Source organism: Bufo bufo, chromosome 4 (genome assembly GCF_905171765.1).
Source record: "Bufo bufo chromosome 4, aBufBuf1.1, whole genome shotgun sequence".
Lineage (NCBI taxonomy): Eukaryota > Metazoa > Chordata > Amphibia > Anura > Bufonidae > Bufo > Bufo bufo.
The window spans coordinates 452,645,803-452,670,156 of NC_053392.1; the positions used below are offsets into that span (position 1 = coordinate 452,645,803).

General features: G+C 42.3%; 1 protein-coding gene across 2 annotated transcripts in view; it reads left to right on the plus strand.

Moving 5' to 3' along the window:
* Positions 1-8,718, plus strand: part of CEBPZ (CCAAT enhancer binding protein zeta) — a 90,482-nt gene extending 81,764 nt beyond the window's left edge. Inside the window, exons 13-15 of one of the 2 annotated variants that reach the window (XR_005778455.1) lie at positions 3,114-3,176; positions 7,365-7,446; positions 8,468-8,718. Coding sequence is in view for 1 of the 2 variants with exons in the window: in XM_040429429.1 (XP_040285363.1) it covers positions 3,117-3,176; positions 7,365-7,449; positions 8,472-8,602 (276 nt within the window). In the remaining variant the exon portion in view is untranslated. Of the gene's footprint in view, positions 1-3,113; positions 3,177-7,364; positions 7,450-8,467 lie in introns of both variants that reach the window. The other variant, XM_040429429.1, reaches the window with a different exon arrangement.
* The last annotated feature ends 15,636 nt before the right edge of the window (positions 8,719-24,354 follow it).

Here is a 24,354-nt window from a genome sequence, read left to right on the forward strand (position 1 = left end):
CGCTGCAGCCAGTGAGAGGAAGGAGGACAAGAGGAGGGGAGGGGCTGTGGCTGCTGCGCCCACCAATGAAGAGAAATCTCTCATTAATTCATATACAGGAGGCGGGAGCTGGCTGCAGAATCACATAGCCGGCTCCCGACCTCTATGAGCAATAGCTGCGATCTGCGGTAGTTAACCCCTCAGGTGCCGCGGATCGCAGCTACCGCTCATAGAGGTCGGGAGCCGGCTATGTGATTCTGCAGCCAGCTCCCGCCTCCTGTATTTGAATGAATGAGAGATTTCTCTTCATTGGTGGCGCAGTGCACCCCCCCAAGCCCCCCAGTATTAATCATTGGTGGCGCAGTGCGCCCCCTCAAGCTCCCAAGTATTAATCATTGGTGGCGCAGTGTGCCCCCCACCCCAGTATTAAAAACATTGGTGGCGCAGTGCGCCCCCCCACCCAGTATTAATCATTGGTGGCAGTGGCCACAGGATCCCCTCTCCCCTCCTCCTCCGATCGGAGCCCCAGCAGTGTAATCCTGGGGCTCCGATCGGTTACCATGGCAGCCAGGACGCTATTGAAGCCCTGGCTGCCATGGTAAGATCCATGCTGCTGTGTGCACAAAGCACAGAGCAGCAGGGACAGTGTGAGCGCCTATTCACCCTGATAGAGATCTATCAGGGTGAATAGGACAAGGGCTCTAGTCCCTAAGGGGGCTAAAAGTTAGTTAAAAAAAAGAGAAAAAAAACACCTAAATATTAAGTATAAATGAAAGAAAGATTAAAAAAAAAAAAAAATACACGTTAACAATAAACATATTAATTTTCATCAGATTTGTGTAGGATTTTATTTTATTTTTTTTAAATGAAAATTACCAGAATATCGGTATAAATTATCGGCCATCGGCCTGAAAGTTCACAAATTATCGGTATCGGCCGTAAAAAATCAATATCAGTCGATCCCTACTTAATATTACACTTTTTGAGGCAAGGTGGAAAAAAAAAAAAGTTTTGGCATAGTTTTTTTTACAGCATTCACCTGAGGGGCCATCTCATGTGATATTTTTAGTGTCTGTTGTTACGGACGCGGCGATATCCAATGTTTAAGTTTTACACAAGTAAAAGCATTTTTGAACAGGATAAAATCTTGTTTTTGTGTTGCCATTTTCTGAGAGCCACTTTTTTTTATTTTATTTTTTGGGTGATTGTCTTAGGGTCATTTTTTTGCGGGAGGAGATGACCGTTTGGTACCATTTTGGCATACATACGCCTTTTTGATAGTTTGGTATTACACTTTTTGTGAGGGAAGGTGACCAAAAAATTTGTTTTGGCACAGCTTTTTTCTTGATATTTTTATAGAGCTATTTTTTTTATAAAATTTTATTATGAGAAAAGAACACTTTTCTTTTCTTTTTTTACTTGAAACTTATTTTTTTATGGAAAACTTTTTTTTTTTTTTTCCCCACAACTTTTGGGGGTCTGATCCCCTGTCCAATGTATTGTAATGCATTGGCTGTAAGGCCTCTTTCACACGGGCGTCCTGGATTTACTCTGGATGCGTCGTGTGTGCATTGCGGGAAACCCGTGCGAGTGCGCACGCAATTTCAGTAGTTTTGCACGCCTGTGATAAAAAACTGAATGTGTTACCCAGACCCGAACCCGGACTTCTTCATTGAAGTTCGGGTTTGGGTTAGGTGTTCTGTAGATTTTATTATTTTTCCTTATAACATGGTTATAGAGTAAAATAATAGCATTATTAATACAGAATGCTTACTAAAATGTCAATTGAGGGCTTAAAAAATAAAAAAATTAACTCACCTCATCCACTTGATCGCGCAGCCGGCATCGTCTTCTTTCTTCTTCTAGGACCTGCAAAAGGACCTTTTGATGACGTAAACTATGTGGTGAGCGCGGTGACGTCAGCGCAGATCCTGCTGAATGAAGATAGAAATCTGGTGAGCGCAATTACGTCATCAAAGGTCCTTTTGCAGGTATTGAAAGAAGAAGAAAGAAGACTATGCCGGCTGCGCGATCAAGTGGATGAGGTGAGTAAATATATATTCAGTGCGGGTGCAATGCGTTCACCATTTCACCCGCGCAGAAAACTCCCCAGCCATCGGGTCCCCGTCGCCTCAGCAGGGGGACGGGAGGGAGCTCCTCCCTCCACACACCCTACACATGCCACGGTCAGCGCTGACCACAGCATAGTGAGGGTTAATGCGCCGGCATCTGTGTTTTCACGGATGCAGCGCATACAGAAAAGGTCTGGCTAACGGGAACAGCCGGTCCACTGCAGTACTACGGGAAGTCACTTCCCGCAGCGCCGTACTATTACAGCGCTGGTTAGGACAGGGTTAATATACTTGGTTCATGTTTACTAGCAGTTCCTCTTACCTGCATGTCAGCGCTGTGATCTCAAAATGGCCTCTCATGCCATCTGAAGTCTCAAATGTACTGCAAAAAGAATGCATACAGACTATTTCCTTTGTCCATCTGCAGTGTAAGTCAATTGAGGTCACTGATTCATGGGACTAGTGCTTTTGGTACTGACTGCAGTGCTTGCTTGCTGATAAGAAGAACTGCCGTTAAACATGAGTTTCACATATTAAACCATCAGACATGAGTGCCAATGGTTTCATGACAGGAAATTACCAACTATCTGTTCCTATTACATGTACAACAGGTAATATATAATGACCAACCCTTTTTAGTGTTTAAAATTATATTCACAGTTCATTTGTCATACCCTATTCATGGCCACAATGGCGCAAAAAAAAATGGTCTAAAAAAATTATACTTATACTATTACAGTATACACAGTCAGATCCTTTCACTATTGACTTCTACTGTTTGCTTATATCTAGATCATTCTGCTTGCACCCCTTCTTTTAAAGCACATATACATTTTTCATTAATGAGGCATTGCTCTTAAAGGCTCATTTGCATTCATTAAAACATAATTTCTCTCCCCAATGTGGGCACATATGAACATAGGACCAACATATATGCCTTCAGCTGCCAAGCACACATGCAACAGGTCAGCCAGTTTCATAGATAAAAATCTGCTGACATATTCCCTTTAATGTTTACCATAATTTTGAGATTTTATGTTTTTGTTTTTTTTTAATTCACAGAAGAAATTAAAGGAAAGAAGAGACAATTTAAAGAAGACGACATGTTTAGCTGCTGCTGAAGAGGTAAACCTTCAGCATTATTATTTATTTTTATTACAATACTTTTATCAATAAATCATAACATGATGAAAAGGGTTTTCAAGGGAATAATTGGGCAAAAATGGAGGAATAGGTTAAAAAAGTAACGTTTGTTCACCAATCCCTTATTGCTGCTGTTTTCAACACTGCTTCGGTCTCTGCCTTATCTCCAGTTTCTGCCTCTGCTCTAGACACAGAAATGGCTTTGGACTGCCTTCTTAGAAACAGCAGCGACGCGCATCAATCTGATTGGCTGAGTGGGCAGTCCACAACATTTTATGTGTATCAAGCACTGTAGCAGGAAGTTGAGAGCAGCAGGGACTGGAGCAGCATTGAAATAGAAGAGGTGGTAGGTCATGTGAAGTAATGATTATATTTTTTCCAATCCTTATTTTTTTATTTTTTTTCAAACAGCGTATACCCTATGGCTGATCGCATACATTTAAAACCTCTGATCTGAGTGCCCCAGAAGCAAGAGCTGCGCATCCCCCATGCTCTTTACAACATGGGAACCTGTTATTGTATAGTAATAGCCTGAAGCCTCAAGCAGGCTCCAATAGCTACTAGAATATACCAATACGGGCCAGCAGGTGGCAGCACTGTATTGGTATATTGTAAAAGGAGTTTTCTGTTATGGCTATCTAATGATAGCCATCACAGAATGGGCAATCCAATGATTGCCAGTTATAGTCACCCAGGGTGACTTAAACAAAAAAAAGTAATTAAGTAAAAAAAAAAAATGGTGGTTTTTTAAAATGTAAAAAAAATATTAATATATAGTAAAAGTTCAAATCACTCCCCTTTTACCAAAATACATAACCAGTTAAAAAAATATATATATACATCATGGGCATCGTCACATGTGAATATGCCATACTATAAACTATAACAATATCTATCCTATATGGTGAATGGTGTAACAGAAAATTCACCTGCCAAAAAAAAATGTAAGAAGTTATCAAAAAGGTCGCACACAATGAAATGTACAGATTGCCCTGCTAAAAATAAACCTCGTATACAGCTCCGTACACATAACTAAAAAAAATAGGGGTCAGAATATGCATTAGAAAATTTTATTTTCTATTTTTTTTTTTCCAGTATGATTGTAATTGTACTAACAGGTTGATTTTACTGCATAGGCAATGCCTTACAAATAAAAAAATAGAACTATTGCAGAATTGCGTTTTCTTTCCAATCACCCCTTTTAGAATTTTTTTCCAGTTCCCCACTACATTCTATGCAATAACGAATAGTGCCATTAGAAAGTATAACTTGTCCAGCAAAAAATAAGCCCGCATAAGGCTATGTGAACGGAAAAATCAAAAAAGTTATGGCTCTGGGAAGGCGGGGAGTGAAACTTTAAAACTGTAAAATCGCAAGGGTCCTTAAGCCCTTTCATAAGAACGACACAGATTGCGTCCGGATCTGATAAGGAAGAAATGAATGTCTTGCACGCAAGGTCAGTCAGTTTTGTCTGCAACTGCGTTCAGTTTTTTTCAGCGCAGTGCAATTAGTTTTGATGTGTTTTTCATGCACATGAAAAAAACTGAAGAACTACAAACCATCTCCTAGCAACCATCAGTGAAAAAAGTTTTGCATTCGGATACAATGCATTTTTCATGGAAGCCCCATTCACTTTTTGGGACCAGGCTGCGTGAAAAATGCAGAATATAGACACTGCTGCGATTTTCACAGAACACAGAAATGATGAGTGAAAAATCAACGCTCATGTACACAGACCCATAGAAATTAATGGTCAGGATTCAATGCGGGTGCAGTATATTCAATTCACACATTGCACCCGTGCGGAAAACTTGCTTGTGTGAAAGGGGCCTAAGGGTTAAAGAGTAACTAAACTTTTGAATACATTTTTGTTAACATGCCCCTAATGCCCTAGCAACAGTTTTTGTAATATACTTTATTAATGTATTTTTATATACTTTTCTCTCCCTAAAGCGCACCTTTCCCTGTGCACTTAAAATGGACTTTTCAGAGCACCGCAGACTGCTCAGCGGAGTACGGAGTACACATTTTTTTCAATGGGGCCACAGGCCACATATTGCTGCTCCTGCCTGTGCCTCCCGGAGGTTTACTAAATTATGGTATAGCACATGGTTACACTGTAACCATGTGCTATGCCGGAATTATCTGAGGTTCCTGCTTCGCTAAGCTAAGAGCTGATATATGCAGGACGCTTAGCTAAGAGTAATTAAACCATTACAAATGACTGATTTAAACATTAATCCCTTCCCCACATATACAATTTAGGCCTTAGTGACCATTTATTTAATCATCACATTCCAAGAGCTATATCTAATATACCGTATTTTGCCCTATAAGACGCACCGGCTATAAGATGCACCTAGATTTTAGAGGGTGAAAATAGTAAAAAAAAAAAATTGAACAAAAGGTGTGTTAAAATTATTACATTAGAGTGGGTCGCTTTAATCAGGAGTGGGGTCATTAGGGGTACCTTAGGAATGACTTTCTGGCAGGGAACAGCTCTCACAGCAGTCACGTGTGACAGGGAAGTCTGCTCCGCCCCTCGTCTGCCTGCTCCTGCGCTCCCATCAACTTGCTGCGGTCGGCCGCTCCCTACCACAGACACCCACAGAGGCAACCCAGCCCCTGCATCCCACCATCTGCAGCAGGGGGCTGTCCCTGTCTCCTCACACCCGCAGCGCGGTGGTGGTGGTGCAAACTCAGGATGGAAACATGAGTGCCCTCTGATCCTGCATTTACCGGTATATACCAGAGCAAAAATCAAACTCGAAGCCGGAAGCAGAGGGCACTTCTGGCAACTTGACAGCACACCCACTAGTTGCCGGTAGTACCCTCTGCTTCCTTGCTCAGAGTTTGACTTTCGCTCTGGTATATACCGGATATGATTTCCATCATGAGCCTGCTTCACCACCGCTGATTCCATCTATCAATGTGGCCCTTTCATCCCAGCACTGCAGCGGCACCCGGACGTTTTTTCCCCTATATTCACCCCATAAGACGCACTAACTCTCTCTCTCTCTCTCTCTCCCCCCCCCCCCCCCTCATTTTGGGGAGAAAAAAGTGCATCTTTTAGGGGCAAAAAACACTATTTTTTTTCACATGTAGCCATGAGAGGGCTTGTATTTTGTGGGACAAGTTGCAGCTTTAATGGCACCATTTTGGAACACACATAAGTAATTATTAATCATTGGCTTTGTACATTGTAAATTTTGCTGCATTCACTTCGTTGCATAGATAATTTTACTCTGTGGGTCTTTATGATTACAGCGATACCAATTCTTTTACTACTTTTGCACAAAATAAAATTCAAATTTTCATTAAGGGGTTCATAACACTTTTTGATCACTTTTTTTTTGTGGCGGATAAGCAAAAACCAGCGATTGCCTGCATTTTTTTTTTTTCTTTACGATGTTCACTCTGCGGGATAATTTATATGATCAATTGGATCATTACAGATGTCTGCAATACCAAATATGTGGAAGGGATTTTGTTTTTGAAAAGCACCCTTTTGATGTATGATTTTTATTTTTTTCTCAACTTTGTAGATTTTTTATTTATTTTCATTTTATTTTAAATAACTCTATATTCAGTTATTCACTTTTTACTTATTAGTCCCACAGGGGACTTTGACATTCAGCTCTCTGATCTACATAATACATTGGACTGCTTATATAATAGTGTATTATCCTGTCAGTAGATAACCTAACAAGCACCTATTAGGCCGTGCCTCTGGCAGAGCCTAATAGGCACAGAACCCAGACCTGAGACCTTCATTGTCAAGAACCTGTGCATAGCTTGGCATTATACAGCCAAACTGAGAAGACTGCTAATGAGAATTGGATCAGTAAAAAAAATTGTAATAGGGGAACTTACTAGGGCCTATATTTACAGCTGTCAGGTGAGAAAGGAGACTAGTGGAGATGTGACACATAGAGGGGCCTGAAAATTGAAGTGCATGCAAGAGGTTTTTGGAGTTGTAGGCTGAAAACAGATAGATTGGTCATGTGTCACTATTCAGCAGCGATTCTGAGGTGGGGGATGTCCAGAGATTGGGGGAAAAAAAGCTATATTTTTCAATGGCACCAGTAATTTAAAATATCAGTAAACAAGTCTTTGATACTGTTTATATGAACCTGAATTATGATCTAATCTTCTGTATTTTTGTTCCAGTTTGCGATATGTTTGGATGACAACACTGGTTCTAAATTTGATAATATTGGAATAAATGCTGTGTCAAATAAGGAAAATGCAAGTATGTATATTATGTAACTGACCTTTTTACTTGTAGAGTTTATAAAAATGTTTAATATACAGTAGTAACTGTCCTGAACTTTAAAGAGAGTCTGTCAGCACTTTTCTCACATGAAACGGTTTTGAATCTCCATTAAGTTCATATACTCGGTTCAAAAATTGTAACTTTTGTCTGCGATTTCTGTGGCTGTGATGCAAAAAGTTTCAAGCAATATGCTAATTAGCTCTTAAGTGCCCAGGGACGGTTTCTATTGCTGCAAGTGCTAAGGCCCCTCATCGTTACTGGTCAACAAGTCCTTCCTTATCTTTCGGTAAGGCAGTTCAGCATTCTGCCTATGTCAGCGTGTCTGCTCCTAAAATCCTACCCCTGCGCACATCACATACTGGGCCCTGGGAATACGCCGTACAATTCCCCCACTGTGGGAAGCTTTATCACTGAGTGGACTGTGCGTGCACAGTTGCCCTCTCGATGGTGCCGTGCGTGGGATTTCAGAAGCAGAGACACTGATGTAGGCAGGATGCAGGGCTGTCTTACAGAAAAAAAACTGGAGTAGAAAAGGGGAGTTAGAAAATGCCCCTGGGTACTTGCGAGCATATCACTTCAAACAGTTTTTTTTAGCATCACTGCTGCAGAGAAGGCAGACAAAGAAACAATTTACAAACTGTGTATATGAACTATAATGCAATTCAAGCAGTTTGAGAAAAGTATGCTGAGAGACTCCATTCAAGTGGGATGGTAGCATCTTTTCATACCTGGTTTACAACAGCTGTTGGTAGCTCCACTGCCAGCCATCTGTTATGTGTTAAAGGTCTGAAATGTATGCATTTTTTATGTTTGATAACTTAGCTAGCAGATATCATAGAATATGAAAATACTTAATTAACATTGTCAACTCTTTAACACGGTTTCCTTATTCTTCTTATATAGCTATCATTTTTGTATAAACTTTTTTTTTAATTTTTTTTATTTTTTTTATTTAAAGAAATTGAAATGTTGCATTTTTTATATTTCTCCTTGATAGGTATCAAAGCAACTCAAGTGGGAGGAACAAGAAAACAGCTGGGTTCACAACAAAGATGCTAGAAGTATTATCAAGAAGAAGAAAAAATTCAAACAAGCAACTAATTATAAAAAAAGGCAAAAATTAAAAAAATAAGTTTATATTGTGTTCCTGGTGTATTTTGTATATTTCAAATGCCTTCTAATTTTATGTAATAAATCACAATGGGCTTCTGTTAGGTCTAAAACATTAATTTACAAATCTTATGTTCATTTTGACTGCATTTTTCAATTTTTACAAGTCATGTAAAGGACACTAAACCTCTAAACACAAAAAAAAAATTAAAACATGTATAAAAATGTCCCTCTTTCAATTTGCCACGTCTCAATTCTGTCTCAGTGGGAACAAGATCTTCTTTTTACTGAGAAAGAGAAGGCTCAGCTCTTTCTCTTACACCCGATGTGTCCCGCTGCTCTAGACTGCAAGAAAATTACTATAAGGTTCTCATGCGTTCGGAACACACTCCAGAAAGGCTGCACCAACTTTTCGCCGACTACTAACCCACTTTTGCTGGAGATGTAGCAATGCGAGAGGCACCATCAAGTACTTTGGTGGGGACTGCCGCACAAATTATAATGGGTACTGGTTTTATGTCTGTCACGCTATAGCCCATGCCTGTACGATTACTTTTTTTGCCCTTAACTATGTCTATTAAGGCCTACCTGGGCACTCTGCATGCCCCATGCTCCTTGATATCCCTTAAATCGCACCTGTTTTCAGTGGCAAGAACTTTAGTGGCCCTTCAATTTAAAGCGCTGAGGCGCCATCGATAAATGGTTAAATAGATGTTACCAAGTTATAGAATGGAACCGATACATTGGGACCTTTTGTACACACGCATGGATTCTTACATATATGTGGTCTGTCGGAAATATATAAAAATTTCCTTACATGTTAGGTTCCCTGCCTGTTGAATGAGGTTTTGCCATAGATATGTAGTCTTAAAGGAGTTGCCTGGGCTTTTAGTATTGAAGACCCTATCTCAGGCTAGGTCATCAATATCAGATCGGCGCGGGTCCGACACCCCCGAATGATCAGCTGTATGAGGAGCAGCATTGCGCACATGCCCTCTCTCCTTGCTGTTGCGGTCTATAGCTAATCATACAGCTGATTGGCAGGGGTGCCAGGTGTCGGACCCCCGCCAATCTGATATTGATGGCGCCAATCCTCTGCATAAATTATGTAATTTCTTCTTAACCTCTGACCTGAGGATGCGAAATGCGCATCGAGCTGTCTTCTGGCCATAATTTCCCTCGATCATGTCTACAGGTGGGTCTCCCCATCCCCCCCAGGATATGTTCTGATTAGTGTTGAGCGAACTTGTGTTTTAAGTTCAGCGTCTACAGTTCGGGTTATCGAAGTATCCCGTTATGGATTCCGCTACCATGGACCATAACGGAATTTAGAATCCATAACGGGATTCCTCGATAACCTGAACTCCAACTTTAGACGCCGAACTTAAAACACAAGTTCGCTCAACACTAGTTCTGATATGTTATACATCTTTTTCGGGGATAATGAGGCCAGTGACTTGGTATAGCAATTGTGGTCATTGTTACCCACTTCTGAAGTTGTTCACACTATCTGTGTTTTTAATTATGTATTAATGTAATATTTTGTGATTTACCATATTGAGAATGTGTCTTTATGTTCCTTGTTGGAACATAATTGTAGGCCGTTTATTGTATGAGGCTATGTTTCTATTGATATGTAACAAAACCTGGCCCTTTTTGTTTGAACCTTTTTTGGATTCATGTACTGTTCAATGAAGTGCCTTTTAATATAAAGTTCTATAACATAAAAATGTCCCTGTTTGATATGCCTATAAGACTGTTAGCAAGCAGTCTTACTAAAATCTTGCAGGCAGAGAGGAGTCCTTTTCTCCCTGTCTACACCATCCTTGGCTGCAGACTGACTTTGTGCATCAGCATAAGATCACAAAAGAAGGGTGTACGTTTGTTGTCTACTTTGTGGTCAGATCTTTTAGAATTTTAGTGTAAAAATTACAGACCTACCGTTATATTGCTGAGAAAATGCCACTATTAATATAACTTTTACTTTGTGCAAGCTACCCAGCTTTCCTGGGACGCTGATAGGCATATATGACAAGTTACGGCACGGTTTGGCAGCTATAAATGCAATTTATTTGGGTCCATTTAGTATTCAGTGGTCCCTATTCTATGTTATCCAGCTTTCCCAGGATCCTGAAAGTAATATATAGGGTACTATCACATAATTTTGGGAGCAAGAATGAGGGTTTAGGTAGGTGTATTTTTTAAGGAAGGAAAATAAGCATGCAAGCAAACGAATACAATAACAAGAAAAATATTGTATACAAATGTAAATGATGCAAACAATTATAATCGTCACAATAAGTTTATGAAAATAAGCAAATAACGCCATATCAGCATGGCTTCATGAGGGATCGGTCATTTAATCAGTTTCTATGAGGAGGTATGTTGTAGACTTGACCGCGGTGAATCAATGGATGTTGTATATCTGGACTTCTCCAAAGCATTTGACACTGTACCACATAATAGGTTAGTATATAAAATAAGAATGCTTTGACTGGGGGAAATGTCTGACTTAGTGATAGAAAACAGGGTGGTTATTAATGGTACACACACAGATTGGAAAAAAGACAATGCAACAGCACACTGCAAACAAATAAAGTACAATAATGCCATAATTATAGAATACATTCTAGTTCTAATGCTACGCTTATTTAGCAAATTTGGGATTCTTGGCAAATACATTTTGTACAAAATTATTTGGGCCCGTCTGCCAAACGTCAAGGTTATCTCTAGAAGACTGGGACCTAACACTAAATATTACCTGTTATGTGCCATAATGGCAATGGAGATAACCTTTCTAAATTTCATTTTTTTGGCAGATTTTCCATTTTAATCCATTTTTTTCCTGTAACAGCAAGGGTTAACAGCCAATCAAAACTCATCTATTACCCTGATTCTGTGCTGTACAGAAACACCTAATATGAGGTCGTAAACTGCTGTATTGTGACACACCAATGCACAAAAGGAAAGGAGCGCCATATGGTTTTTGGAGAGCATATTTTGCTGGACTGGTTTTTAGACACCATGTCCCATTTGAAGCCCCTCTGACACGCCCTACCAAAAAGTGACCCCATTTTGGAAACTATGGGACAAGGTGACTTTTATTTATACTATTTTGGGGTATATGTGATTTCTTTATATTACACTTTTTGTGAGACAAGGTTACCAAAAATGTATGTTCTGGCGCTGTTTTTGCAATTTTTCTGCCCTCCCAACACGGCTTCTCATTATAGATGAAGAATATATGAGCTAGGGAGAATTTCAGAGGAGACAGACTCTGTGTGTCTCAAGCAAATTCCCAAACTTATTATCAAAACATGCAGTCTTATAAGTAATGGACACAAAAGAGGCACACCGCCAAGGGGGTGGAAATCGAAACTAGTAATTTGATTAGTTATTCAGATAAGGTAATACTTCCGGACCATACTAACAGCATTTTAGTAGTTAAGCTTCTGCAGCATCTTTTATCTCAAGGTTAGCATTCTTAAGCAACATCATAAGAAAGACTGAAAGAATAGAACCTGTCTGGCCTTAAAGATACAGGCAGCCAAACATTACGACAGTTTAGACCATTTCCGTCACATTTATTTTGGTTATACACAATGAAAGCATTTTTGATAAAAAAAATTCATGTTTTTTGTCTCCAATTTCTGAAAGCCACATTTTTTTATTTTTTGGGCAATTGTCTTATTTAGGGGCTCATTTTTTTAAATGGATGAGATGATGGTTTGCTACCATTTTGGGGTACATACTAATTTTTTTTGATCACTTTTTATACCATTTTTTGGCAAGTGAGATGGGCAAAATTTCAATTACCAGTAGTTTTTCTTTTTCTTTGTGTAGTGTATTTTATTTTTTGCATTTTTAATCAATTATAAATGTGTGGATATAGGAAAAAGTTAGATATGTTTTTTTTTACACTTTTTATACCCAGATCCACTTGGTTCTTGAAGATCCATTGGATCTGATGGCTCTACAATATACTGCAGTACACTGTATAGTGTAATGTGATTCGTTAAGATAAGCCTTCTTAACATGAATTGAACCTCTTTCCTTGAAGTTCTTGATGATCCTATAAATTGTGATATGAGGTGCAATCTTAGTAGCCACAATATCCTTGCCTGTGAAGCCATTTTTAGGCAACGCAATGATGGCTGCACGCGTTTTCTTTGCAGGTCACCATGGTTTAACAATGGAAGAACAATGATTTCAAGCATCACCCTCCTTTTAACAGTCAAGTCTGCCATTTTAAACCCAATCAGCCTGACATAATGATCTCCAGTCTTGTGCTCGTCAACATTCTCACCTGAGTTAACAAGACGATTACTGAAATGATCTCAGCAGGTCCTTTAATGACAGCAATTGATGCAGTGGAAAGTTTTTTGGGATTAAGTTAATTTTCATGGCAAATGACTATGCAATTCATCTGATCACTCTTCATAACAATCTGGAGTATATGCAAATTGCTATTATAAAAACTTAAGCAGCAACTTTTCCAATATTTATGTAATTCTCAAAACTTTTGGCCACGACTGTACTGGTGATGTGTTTTTTCCTTCCTATGTGCATAACATTACATTTGTCAGTGTTTAAACCTCATCTGCCACTTCTCTGCCCAAGCCTCCAATCTATCCAGATCCCTCTGTAGCAGTATACTGTCCTCTTCTGTGTTAATTACTTTACATATTTTAGTTGTCATCTGCAAAAATCTTTAATTTTACTGTGCAAAGCCTTCTACAAGGTCATTAATAAATATTTTAAAGAGAATAGGGCCTAATACTGACCCCTGTGGTACCCCACTATAATAGTGACACAATCTGAGTGTGTACCATTAATACCCACCCTCCGTTTTTCTATCACTGAGCCAGTTACTTACCCACATACAGACATTTTCTCCCAAGGTCCAAGCATTCTCATTTTATATACTAACTTTTTATGCGGTAGTGTCAAATGCTTTGGAGAAGTCAAGATATACAACATCTGTAACGGGCCACCCCCTGGGGCCCTGTTCGGGGTAAGAGTACCCGGGTGTAGGAATGCCGAGTGGTATAGGGTGGCCTAAAAATGTCCCTTTTATGTTGTATGAGTGTCACGGTGCTCCTACCTGGATACGGCTGGAACCCAGGCATTGGCTCTGAAGGGGGGGAATAGTTTGAGGAATTTGAATAAATAATCAAGTCCAGACCTTGTGATGAAGTTGGAATATCAGCTTTACTTTGATAAACTTTCATCAGACACAATCTTCAAACTTTGTCTTAGTCCCAGCAGGCTTTAGCATTAAAACTCTGGCAGGCAAACCCATCTTGCCTGTTGCTCTCTGGCTCTGCTGTACTGACCGGCTGACTGTATGACTCTGCTTCTTCTTTATGCTGCAACTTCTCTCTTTGTAGTCTGTCTCCTAATTATTCCAGGGAACTCTCCTCCTGGATCCTGAGCCTCTAAGCTGTGGCCTCCACATCCAGCAGAGCTGAAGGTGCTCTGGCTGGCTTGGCTTGAGCACGTCCAGAAGAGACGGGGGGGGGTAAGCTAGACTAGCTCGACTGGTCCCCACCCTTCCTGCAGGAAGTGGGACTCGCCCACTCCTCCACAGAGGGGTTTGGAATGAAATGGAAAGCTCCGTTCTCTCTAAGTACAGCTCTGCCGTGTTTGATGCCACCTGCTGGTGAACCAGACACACATACCACGTAAACATACAGTTACATTAGGAATAGGAATGCACAATGTAGTGGACCTGAAATAAATGCACAAGAGGACATATGTTAGCATACACAGATAGAAGGAGGGCGTAGGAGTAGTAATGCTACTCTGGGGTGTTACACATCCATTGATTCACCACTGTCAAGTCTAGAACTTACCTCCTCATAGAAACTGATTAAATGACCGATCCCTCATGAAGCCATGCTGATATTGCGTTATTTGTTTATTTCCAGAAATACAATTGTTCGTCTGTCACCTAAATTGGTGGGTGACCGTAAAAAAATTAGGAGAGCATCAAATAAGGAACGTAGCCATAGACGTGGTGTTGCTAGTGTTAGTGTTGTTAGAGCTCCTGCTGCAGGGAGAGGACATTGTCGATCTATGCCAGCCATGCGCCCAAATGCCTGATTAGGGGGAAAAAAACTCCTTCCTGACTCCAAAGTGAGGAAAATTGGCTTCTATCTCACAGGTTTTTTTTTTTTTGCCTGCCTCTAGGTCAACTTGCAGGAAAACAGGCTGAACTGGATGGACAGATGTCTTTTTTCAGCCTTATAGACAATGTATGTTACTAAATTAAACACCTTTTGTAGGCCCGAATATTATTCTAAGAATTGAGAGGCCAGAACAAGTAAAGGGGGTAGTAGAGTGGATGGCTGACAGTGCCTCCAGTTCCTTCACATTGTCTTCCACCTGGTCCACTGCTGAAAGCCCAGAGTTGGCACTGGCGGTCCACGGGCATCCATCTTCCAACTCAACCCCTTGCACATCAGCCAAGCAGTCTGAGCCCCAAGTCATGCAGCAGTCCCTTATCCTTTTTGATGACTTTGCTGGCATGGTTTCCATGGGCTATCCTCCTAGCCCTGCCCCAGAAGTGAAAGAGATTGAGTGCACTTATGTTTGAGGATGAGGACTAGTGTTGAGCGCGAATATTCGAATAGCGAATTTTTTTTATTGAATATCGCTAATTCGCAAATATTTTGAATTTAGTGCTATATATTTGTTTTTTCAAATATTTTTTTTTTTTATTTTTACCCGAGCTTTTCAAAAGGCGTACCGCCTTTTGAAAAGCTCAGGTAATAATAATAATAAAAAAAATATATAAATACGAATATTCAAAAAAACAAATACACTGCTCAAAAAAATAAAGGGAACACTTAAACAACACAATGTAACTCCAAGTCAACCACACTTCTGTGAAATCAAACTGTCCACTTAGGAAGCAACACTGAGTGACAATCAATTTCACATGCTGTTGTGCAAATGGGATAGACAACAGGTGGAAATTATAGGCAATTAGCAAGACACCCCTAATAAAGGAGTGGTTCTGCAGGTGGTGACCACAGACCACTTCTCAGTTCCTATGCTTCCTGGCTGATGTTTTGGTCACTTTTGAATGCTGGCGGTGCTTTCACTCTAGTGGTAGCATGAGACGGAGTCTGCAACCCACACAAGTGGCTCAGGTAGTGCAGCTTATCCAGGATGGCACATCAATGCGAGCTGTGGCAAGAAGGTTTGCTGTGTCTGTCAGCGTAGTGTCCAGAGCATGGAGGCGCTACCAGGAGACAGGCCAGTACATCAGGAGACGTGGAGGAGGCCGTAGGAGGGCAACAACCCAGCAGCAGGACCGCTACCTTTGCCTTTGTGTAAGGAGGCACAGGAGGAGCACTGCCAGAGCCCTGCAAAATGACCTCCAGCAGTCCACAAATGTGCATGTGTCTGCTCAAACGGTCAGAAACAGACTCCATGAGGGTGATATGAGGGCCCGACGTCCACAGGTGGGGGTTGTGCTTACAGCCCAACACCGTGCAGGACGTTTGGCATTTGCCAGAGAACACCAAGATTGGCAAATTCGCCACTGGCACCCTGTGCTCTTCACAGATGAAAGCAGGTTCACACTGAGCACATGTGACAGACGTGACAGAGTCTTGAGACGCCATGGAGAACGTTCTGCCTGCAACATCCTCCAGCATGACCGGTTTGGCATTGGGTCAGTAATGGTGTAGGGTGGCATTTCTTTGGAGGGCCGCACAGCCCTCCATGTGCTCGCCAGAGGTAGCCTGACTGCCATTAGGTACCGACAGGACCGTTTCTAGGGACGGGCGGCCGCCCGGGGCGCTGTCAGAAGGGGGGCGCCGGCAGGGGCGCCCTGTGTGGTGTAAAAAAATAAAAATTGGTTATATATAATTGCCGGCTGGCGGCGCCCGTCATGCTGCACCTCCTGAGCGGCTAAGCGCTTGCCGCTCCTCTAAAGAATCTTCTGCCTGCTGTCTCTGCTCTGTGCTCATGTTAATGTAGCGTGGCCGAGCTCTGGTCGGTCCGCGGTACTGGAGCTTCTGTTTCCTGTACCCGGCCGGACTGACAGGAAGTGCTCACTTAGTGTGCACTTCCTTTCAGTCCGGCCGGGTACAGGAAACAAATGCTCCTGTACCGCGGACCGACCAGAGCTCGGCCACGCTACACTAGAGGTGACAATAGAATGGAAATTAGTGACAGGGGGGAGAATGGAAATTAGTGACGGGGGGGGGGGGGGGGGGGGAATGGAAATTAGTGACAGGGGGGGGGGAGAATGGAAATTAGTGACAGGGGGGGGGGAGAATGGAAATTAGTGACAGGGGGGGGGGGAATGGAAATTAGTGACGGGGGGGGGGGGAATGGAAATTAGTGACAGGGGGGGGAGAATGGAAATTAGTGACAGGGGGGGGGGGAGAATGGAAATTAGTGACAGGGGGGGGGGGAGAATGGAAATTAGTGACGGGGGGGGGGGGGGGGGAGAATGGAAATTAGTGACAGGGGGGGGGGGGAATGGAAATTAGTGACGGGGGGGGGAGAATGGAAATTAGTGACAGGGGGGGGGGAGAATGGAAATTAGTGACCAGGGGGGGGGGGGGAGAATGGAAATTAGTGACGGGGGGGGGGGAAATGTTAATGAGTGACACAAGGGGGGGGGGGTAGAAGAGAGTGACAAGGGGGGGGAGGTGGAAATGAGTGACAAGGGGGGGGGGGGTAGAAGAGAGTGACAAGGGAGTCCCCCAGAGCCAGGACTGCAGAGCCAGAGACACCAGATCATCTTATTGTCCTGGTGGTAAGTAAACAATGCAATATGTTTATTATGTCAATTGTTTTAGTTTATTAAATTAAAATTTACCTCACATTTAGGGTCCATTTCCCACACGTCCGTATGTTTTTTGCGGATCCACAAAACACGGACAGCGGGCAATGTGCGTTCCGCATTTTGCGGACCGCACATTGCCGGCACTAAGAGAATATAATGCCTATTCCTTGTACGCTATTGTGGTACAAGAATAGGGACATGTTCTATATTTTTTTTTTTTTTTTTTCAGGATCGGAAATTGCGGCCCCATAGAAATGTATGGGTCCGCCAATTCCATTCCGCAAAAAGACAGCTACAAGAAGCTGGATTAACCGTAAGGGAAGCATAGCAGTTATTTTAATTTAAAAGCTGAGAAAGGGGTGGAACATATGTGATGTCTGATAAGGGGGGGGGGGGGGCGGCAATTTTTATCTTGCCTAGGGCGGCAAAAATCCTCGCACCGGCCCTGCCTCCCTCTGACATCTCGCCTGACCTGTGCCCGAGTGCCGAGTCCTCTCACTCTTCAGACAGTGCGGGCGGCACTTACTGACGTCACGCGCCTGCTCCTCCCACTAGGCGGCTCAGGCGTGTGACATACAGTGAGTGAGTGAGCGCCGCACTGCCTGCCTGTTACCGCCCGCCCTGAGCCCCTGAGCAGTGCTGATGCCTGCTGTGAGGCGAGTGATGGTCTGGGGGGGCATTAATTACAATGGGGGGGGGCATTAATTGCAATGGGGGGGCATTAATTACAATGGGGGGGACATTAATTACAATGGGGGGGGGAGCACTGTGGGAGACATGAAAATGGGGCCACTGTCACTGTGGGAGACATGAAAATGGGGGCCACTGTCACTGTGGGGGACATTAAGTTTAATAAGGATCAGTATGGACATTATTTAGAATGGAGGCTGCTGTTGGTGTCATTACTCATTATAACTGTATAATGTCAGGCCTAGTCCTGAGCTGAGTTATATCACCCTGCCCATGCCCTGTATAATAATGTACCCATCCCTGATACCCCTTAGTTATATTACCCGGCTGGGGTAATATAACTAAGGGGTATCAGGGTACATTATTATACAGGGCAGGGTAATATAACTCAGGACTAGGCCTATCAGACATTATACAGTTATAATGACACCCACAGCAGCCTCCATTCTAAATAATGTCCATAGTGATCCTTATTAAAAATAATGTCCCCCCACAGGCAGGCAGTGCGGGCGGCGGCGCTCACTCACTGTACGTCACGCGCCGCGTGACATACAGTAAGTGCGGTGAGCACCGCCGCCCGCACTGCCTGCCTGTTACCGCCCGCCCGGAGCAGTGCTGAGAAAGAAGCCTGCTGTGAGTGAGAGCCTGAGTCTGTGGGACACTGTGACCGTCCGTGCAATGTGGTTCCACATTTTTTACAATAGGGAGACACTTATTTCATCGAGCAGTTTTGAGGGGGGGGGGGGAGTTTTTTTGACACTCGCCCTGAGAGAAATTTTACCTAGAAACTGCACTGGGTACCGAGATGAGATCCTCAGACCCCTTGTGAGACCATATGCTGGAGCGGTTGGCCCTGGGTTCCTCCTAATGCAAGACAATGCTAGACCTCATGTGGCTGGAGTTGGCAGATGCTTTAGTCCAGGTCTGGGAGGAGATCCCTCAGGAGACCGTCCGCCACCTCATCAGGAGCATGCACAGGCGTTGTAGGGAGGTCATACAGGCACGTGTAAACCAGGTCTAAATTGAAATCACAATGCGATTAATTCAAGTTATATTAATCGCATTGCGTTTTAAACTTGTAGCTGTTGCTGGGTCTCTAATGGAATTGGTCAACTTGCTAGAATTAACGAAGTTAACGAATATGGAATCTAGCAGTGCTAATTGGTAATCGCAATGCGATTAATTCAAGTTATATTAATCGCATTGCAATTTAAACTTGTAACTGCTGGGTCTCGACTCTTTAATGGAATGGGTCAGCTTGATAGAATTAACGAAGTTAACGAATATGGAATCTAGCAGTGCTAATTTGTAATTGCAATGCGATAATATTTGCTATTATTTTTAACCGCATTGCGAATACAACTTTTATAATCCTCTATTCTTAGAAAACAGAACATAAATGATACAAAATAAACACCTGCCCGGCTGGGCTCTAACTAAACCTAAAAATGAAAAAGACCCCAGGGGTTTAGAGAGTGAAGAAGGGGGAACAGTGCCCACCCAATATATCCACAAATAACGCCCCTGAGAAATAACTCGGCACAAGCTCCCGAGTACAATGGCAGAATAACAGAAGAGAATGGAGCCAAAAATGCCAGATGATAAAAAGTATAAATGTAGACTTTTATTGTAATGTAACAAGACACAAGTAAAAATGCAATTACATGCATATGATGCCAGAGGACAGGGAACAAAAAGGAACAGGGAAGGAAAAAACGGCGCCACCCTGGGAGGGACACACTGGTCAAGAATACATAAATACAGAGGATCAATAGGGATGTGTATGGTATAATAACCTACCCTACGATCACATACATGATAAATGGTGAGTCACTGATCAACTGCAAGGAACTAAAAATAATGAAAATAAAGTGAGTAAAACAAGCAGCTTTAGTAGATAGCTGCACTGAATGCAGACCTGGATATCGGTGAACCATCCAGGAAAGAAAAATCAAAAGGGTAAACATGCAGGAGGGACTCACCAAAAATGGACCAGAAGTGTAACAACTAGGATGGCGCTACCCCAACGCGCGTTTCGGCGTGCCTTCGTCAGGGGGTAACGCCATCACTGTGAATCAAATGTTTTAAAGTCTCTCTGAGCCAATCAGGAGCCAGTACTTACTTGTCCCCAGGTGTGTATGCTGACCGGCGCGCGGACACTCCAGTGCAAACACGTCCGGCTACCCCGCAGCCAGCGTCCCATCGGGCCACGCCCACCCCACGTGACGAGTCACATGATCGGGCGGAAATGACGCAACGTGAGGACGCACAGGCACGGGGCGCCGGAGGCGGCGCCAGATGACGCGCGCACGCATCACAACGGGGGAGAAGCAGTAAACATCCACCTATCTAATTCTGAAATCGGGACATCTCCATCTGGTAAAGAAGTGAAATAGCAAGGAAGGAGGGGACAAAGAAAACAAAACAAAAAACGGGTGTGACCGCACATATAAATATATAAATAAATACCCATTATCTCATGCAGTGTATCAGAAAGGGAACGAACCATGAGATACATATGGAATGTGTAATATATACAATATAGTGCAATTTAGTAAATATGACAATATATCCAATACTTGATAGGCACGTATATATAATAATACAGAGTACAAGAAGTAATAATACACTTATACAGAGGAAAGAGTGCAAAAATGCAATTACACAAAAATACAAAGATACATGATTATTCATAAATACACAATACATACACAGAAATAACAACATGATTGATGATTCTCATATACATCATAATTGTGATAGTCAATGAATACATGATTGAATAAATACATAAATACATACGGTAACAACGGAAAAAGTAATAATGAAAAATAATGATAATAATAATTAATGACGGGAAAAGTAATACTGATGTAATAAAAAGAAATGATATGAATGAACGTGATGGGAATAAAGAAGCGTAAAAATAAGGAAGCGTAAAAATGAAAAAAGTGAGGGTGCATGTGTAAAGATATGCATATATGTACATAAACATATAGATCACATAAATACATGCATATTAGGTAAAGTGAATATATATATACACATGTGTTGCGATGACATTAAATACCATGTATGGTAAGAGGTCTATAACAATCAGAGATTTGTATAGAAGAAAGCAACACAACAGAAATTACAAAAGATATTACTAGTTGCAAATAAAGTGCAAAGCCCAATGGAAAGTGCTGGTGAAGAGACAAGACCGGTAGAATAACAACCGGAAAATGTGTTGTATATGTAGCGCTCCTGAATGCAAAAGGGCAAAAAGAAGAAGAAGGGAATCCCGTATCTAATCAGTCTTTTTTAGAGATGGGCTCCAGGGCAGTAAAAGAACCAGACGGGGTGGTAGAAGACACCATAGATGGCGGAAATCCCAAATCCCTAAAGCTGATCAAACCAATGGTGTTACGCAGGAAGGGGAATCAAGCCCAATGAATAATATTGATGAATAATCTACTGTGGTAAATATCTCCTCTGTACCCCTGTCTGATGTACAAATTGATGTGCTTTCTAAGGGTCTTTCATTTTGTCCCTCTACCAAAGTTGATTGGTTCCATTTGGAGGTCGATCTGCAGCGCCTGTATAGGAATATCGAACTTAAGGTTTGGTTTGCGGGTCACCCTCTGATGGATCAATCGACTGGTGGAGCCATAGATACTGAACTAAGATTGAAATCTTTTGGACTGTTTAATAAGAGTGATTTTTCGCCACATAGTAATTCACCTGCACTTGACACGTTTAAGAAGGCTGTCTCTGGTGATATAGCCTCTTTGCGTAATGAGGTCATGAATATGCCTTTAAAATATCCCAACATGACTACTTCTGATGTAATCACACTGGAGGGTTTGTGCCATGACAGCAGCCTCACCATTAAACCAGCCGATAAGGGTGGTGCGGTTGTTGTCATGGACACCTCTAAATATATCCAGGAGATTAGGAGGCAACTGGGTGACCAGAGTGTATACAAGGTATTGGCTGGTGATCCAAGGTTTGACATTGCTCGATGCATCAAGAAGGTCCTTGACGCAGCTTTGGGTCAGGACATTATTTATGGTGAGCTCTATTTGTTTTTAACTATGTCACAACCACGTACACCGGTCATATACGTGCTCCCGAAAATTCACAAATCAATGGTTGACCCGCCAAGTCGCCCTATTGTTGCAGGCACCGGATCCATTTTCTCTAACATCTCCATTTTTTTGGATCGATTACTCCGTCAGTATGCGGTCAGTGCCAGGTCCTACATTAGGGACACCGGGGATTTTCTTGACAAGATCTCCGATGTTATGTTGCCGGATGATTGTCTCCTGGCGTCTTTTGATGTTACGAGTCTGTACACCTCCATTGACCACAACAGGGGGGTGGCTGCGGTCCGGGGACAGCTGTCTGGCAGCAATCACTCTCCCCAGTGTCAGGATTTTATTATCCATCTCTTGGACTTAGTCCTGAGAAACAATTATTTTTTGTTTATGGAGAGTTTTTATATTCAGTTACGAGGGACCGCCATGGGGTCTAATGTGGCACCTACTTATGCCAATGTCTTCATGGCGGCCCTCGAGGAGGACCTTATCTATGTATCCCACCACTTCAGTAATGTTCTGGGGTGGTGGAGATACATAGATGACGTCTTCCTGATCTGGCATGGTGATTCCGTTTCTTTGGAAATTTTTCATGATTTTTTGAATAACATGGACCCTGACATCAGCTTTACCCTGGTACACTCAGCCACTCATGTTCAATTTCTTGACACCACTGTAACTATAGTGGGCAATCAATTATCTACTGATATTTTCACCAAGCCCACGGATTGTAACACTTTGTTACACTTCAAAAGTTGTCACCCTAGGTCAATCATCAATTCGGTACCATATAGTCAACTGCTTAGGGTCAAAAGGGTGGTACAGGATTCAGATATACTCCCCACTCGGTTTGCACAGATGGTACATAAGTTCAAAGAATGTGGTTACCCTACCCGGGTGATCAATAAACATCTTACTAGGGTGAAAGGTTCACAACAGGTGCCACCAGACAGTACATGCAATAAAGTGGACAGGATACCGTTCATATCTACATATTCAGAACAGAGTGTTAAAATTGCCCGTATTATCAGCAAACATTGGTCCATACTTAAAAGTAATCTTTCCAATATTACAGCTCTTACTGTTCCGCCTCTGCTTTCCTATAGGCGCCCCACCAATTCTCTTGATAAGTTGGTTCAGGCAGACATTCCTGCTAAAACTTTGGTACAGTCCCATATTGGCTCTCGTAGGAGGGGTTCCTATCCTTGTCTTGGGTGTGTGAATTGTCCATACATGACCCAGGGGGAGAGGTTTACTCATCTGGTCACGGGGAGCCAGTATGAGATTGGTCACTTTTTGACATGCAATAGCTCATATGTTGTCTATGTGCTTTCCTGCCCATGTGGTCTCCTATATGTTGGGGAGACCACTTGTGACATGAAGACACGTTTGAACAATCACCGGTTCTCAATTAGACAAAAAAGGAAAGATCTGCCTGTCCCTAAACATTTTGTGGAGGCCAATCATAAGCAGAGGGATTTAAAATTCATGATAGTGGACCAGATCACCCTGTCTAGAAGGGGAGGTGATAGGACATTGGCTCTCAAACAGAGGGAGCTGAGATGGATCCATCGCCTCAATACGTTGAGACCAGGTGGTCTTAATGTTGATTTTAAGTGGAGTGTGATATAGGGTGGGGCTCCTCACTGTTCTCTCTTGATCCTCTCCCTGTTGTGCCCTGTGATATGTGAATTCTATTGGTGTCATCAACTATGGAATTAATTATGATAACTGAATTACAGTTAATTTTAGATCTACTATAAAACATATTTTCTTTTCTTCCTCCAGATTCTTGTCATCTATGCTCTATTGGCGTTGTCTATGGATGGTGGGCGCTTTTCTCTACGTCCTTTTGCTGTAATTTTGGTGATGGGGGAGATCCATGGGGCGCATAAGTATTCTTTATGCTATACATCATGTGGGTCGACTGTAATAGGGTTGTTTGTCCTGAGTGGTGGTTTCTTCAATTGTTTTACTTTACAGACTTAGGGGACGGTTTTTGGGTTTGGGTTCTCGGGCATTGACGTGTCCTTGACCCCGCACCCTGTATGGACCTTTGGTCGTGAGAATGACAGGACCTCTGGCTCCCGTCCTTCTATCTCTTAGTATCAGTATGGCACAGATCTTGTAGGTGTTTTGTCCTAGTGCCGTTATACTCTATACCACGTTCACTCTACTCTCTAAACCTGTATACAG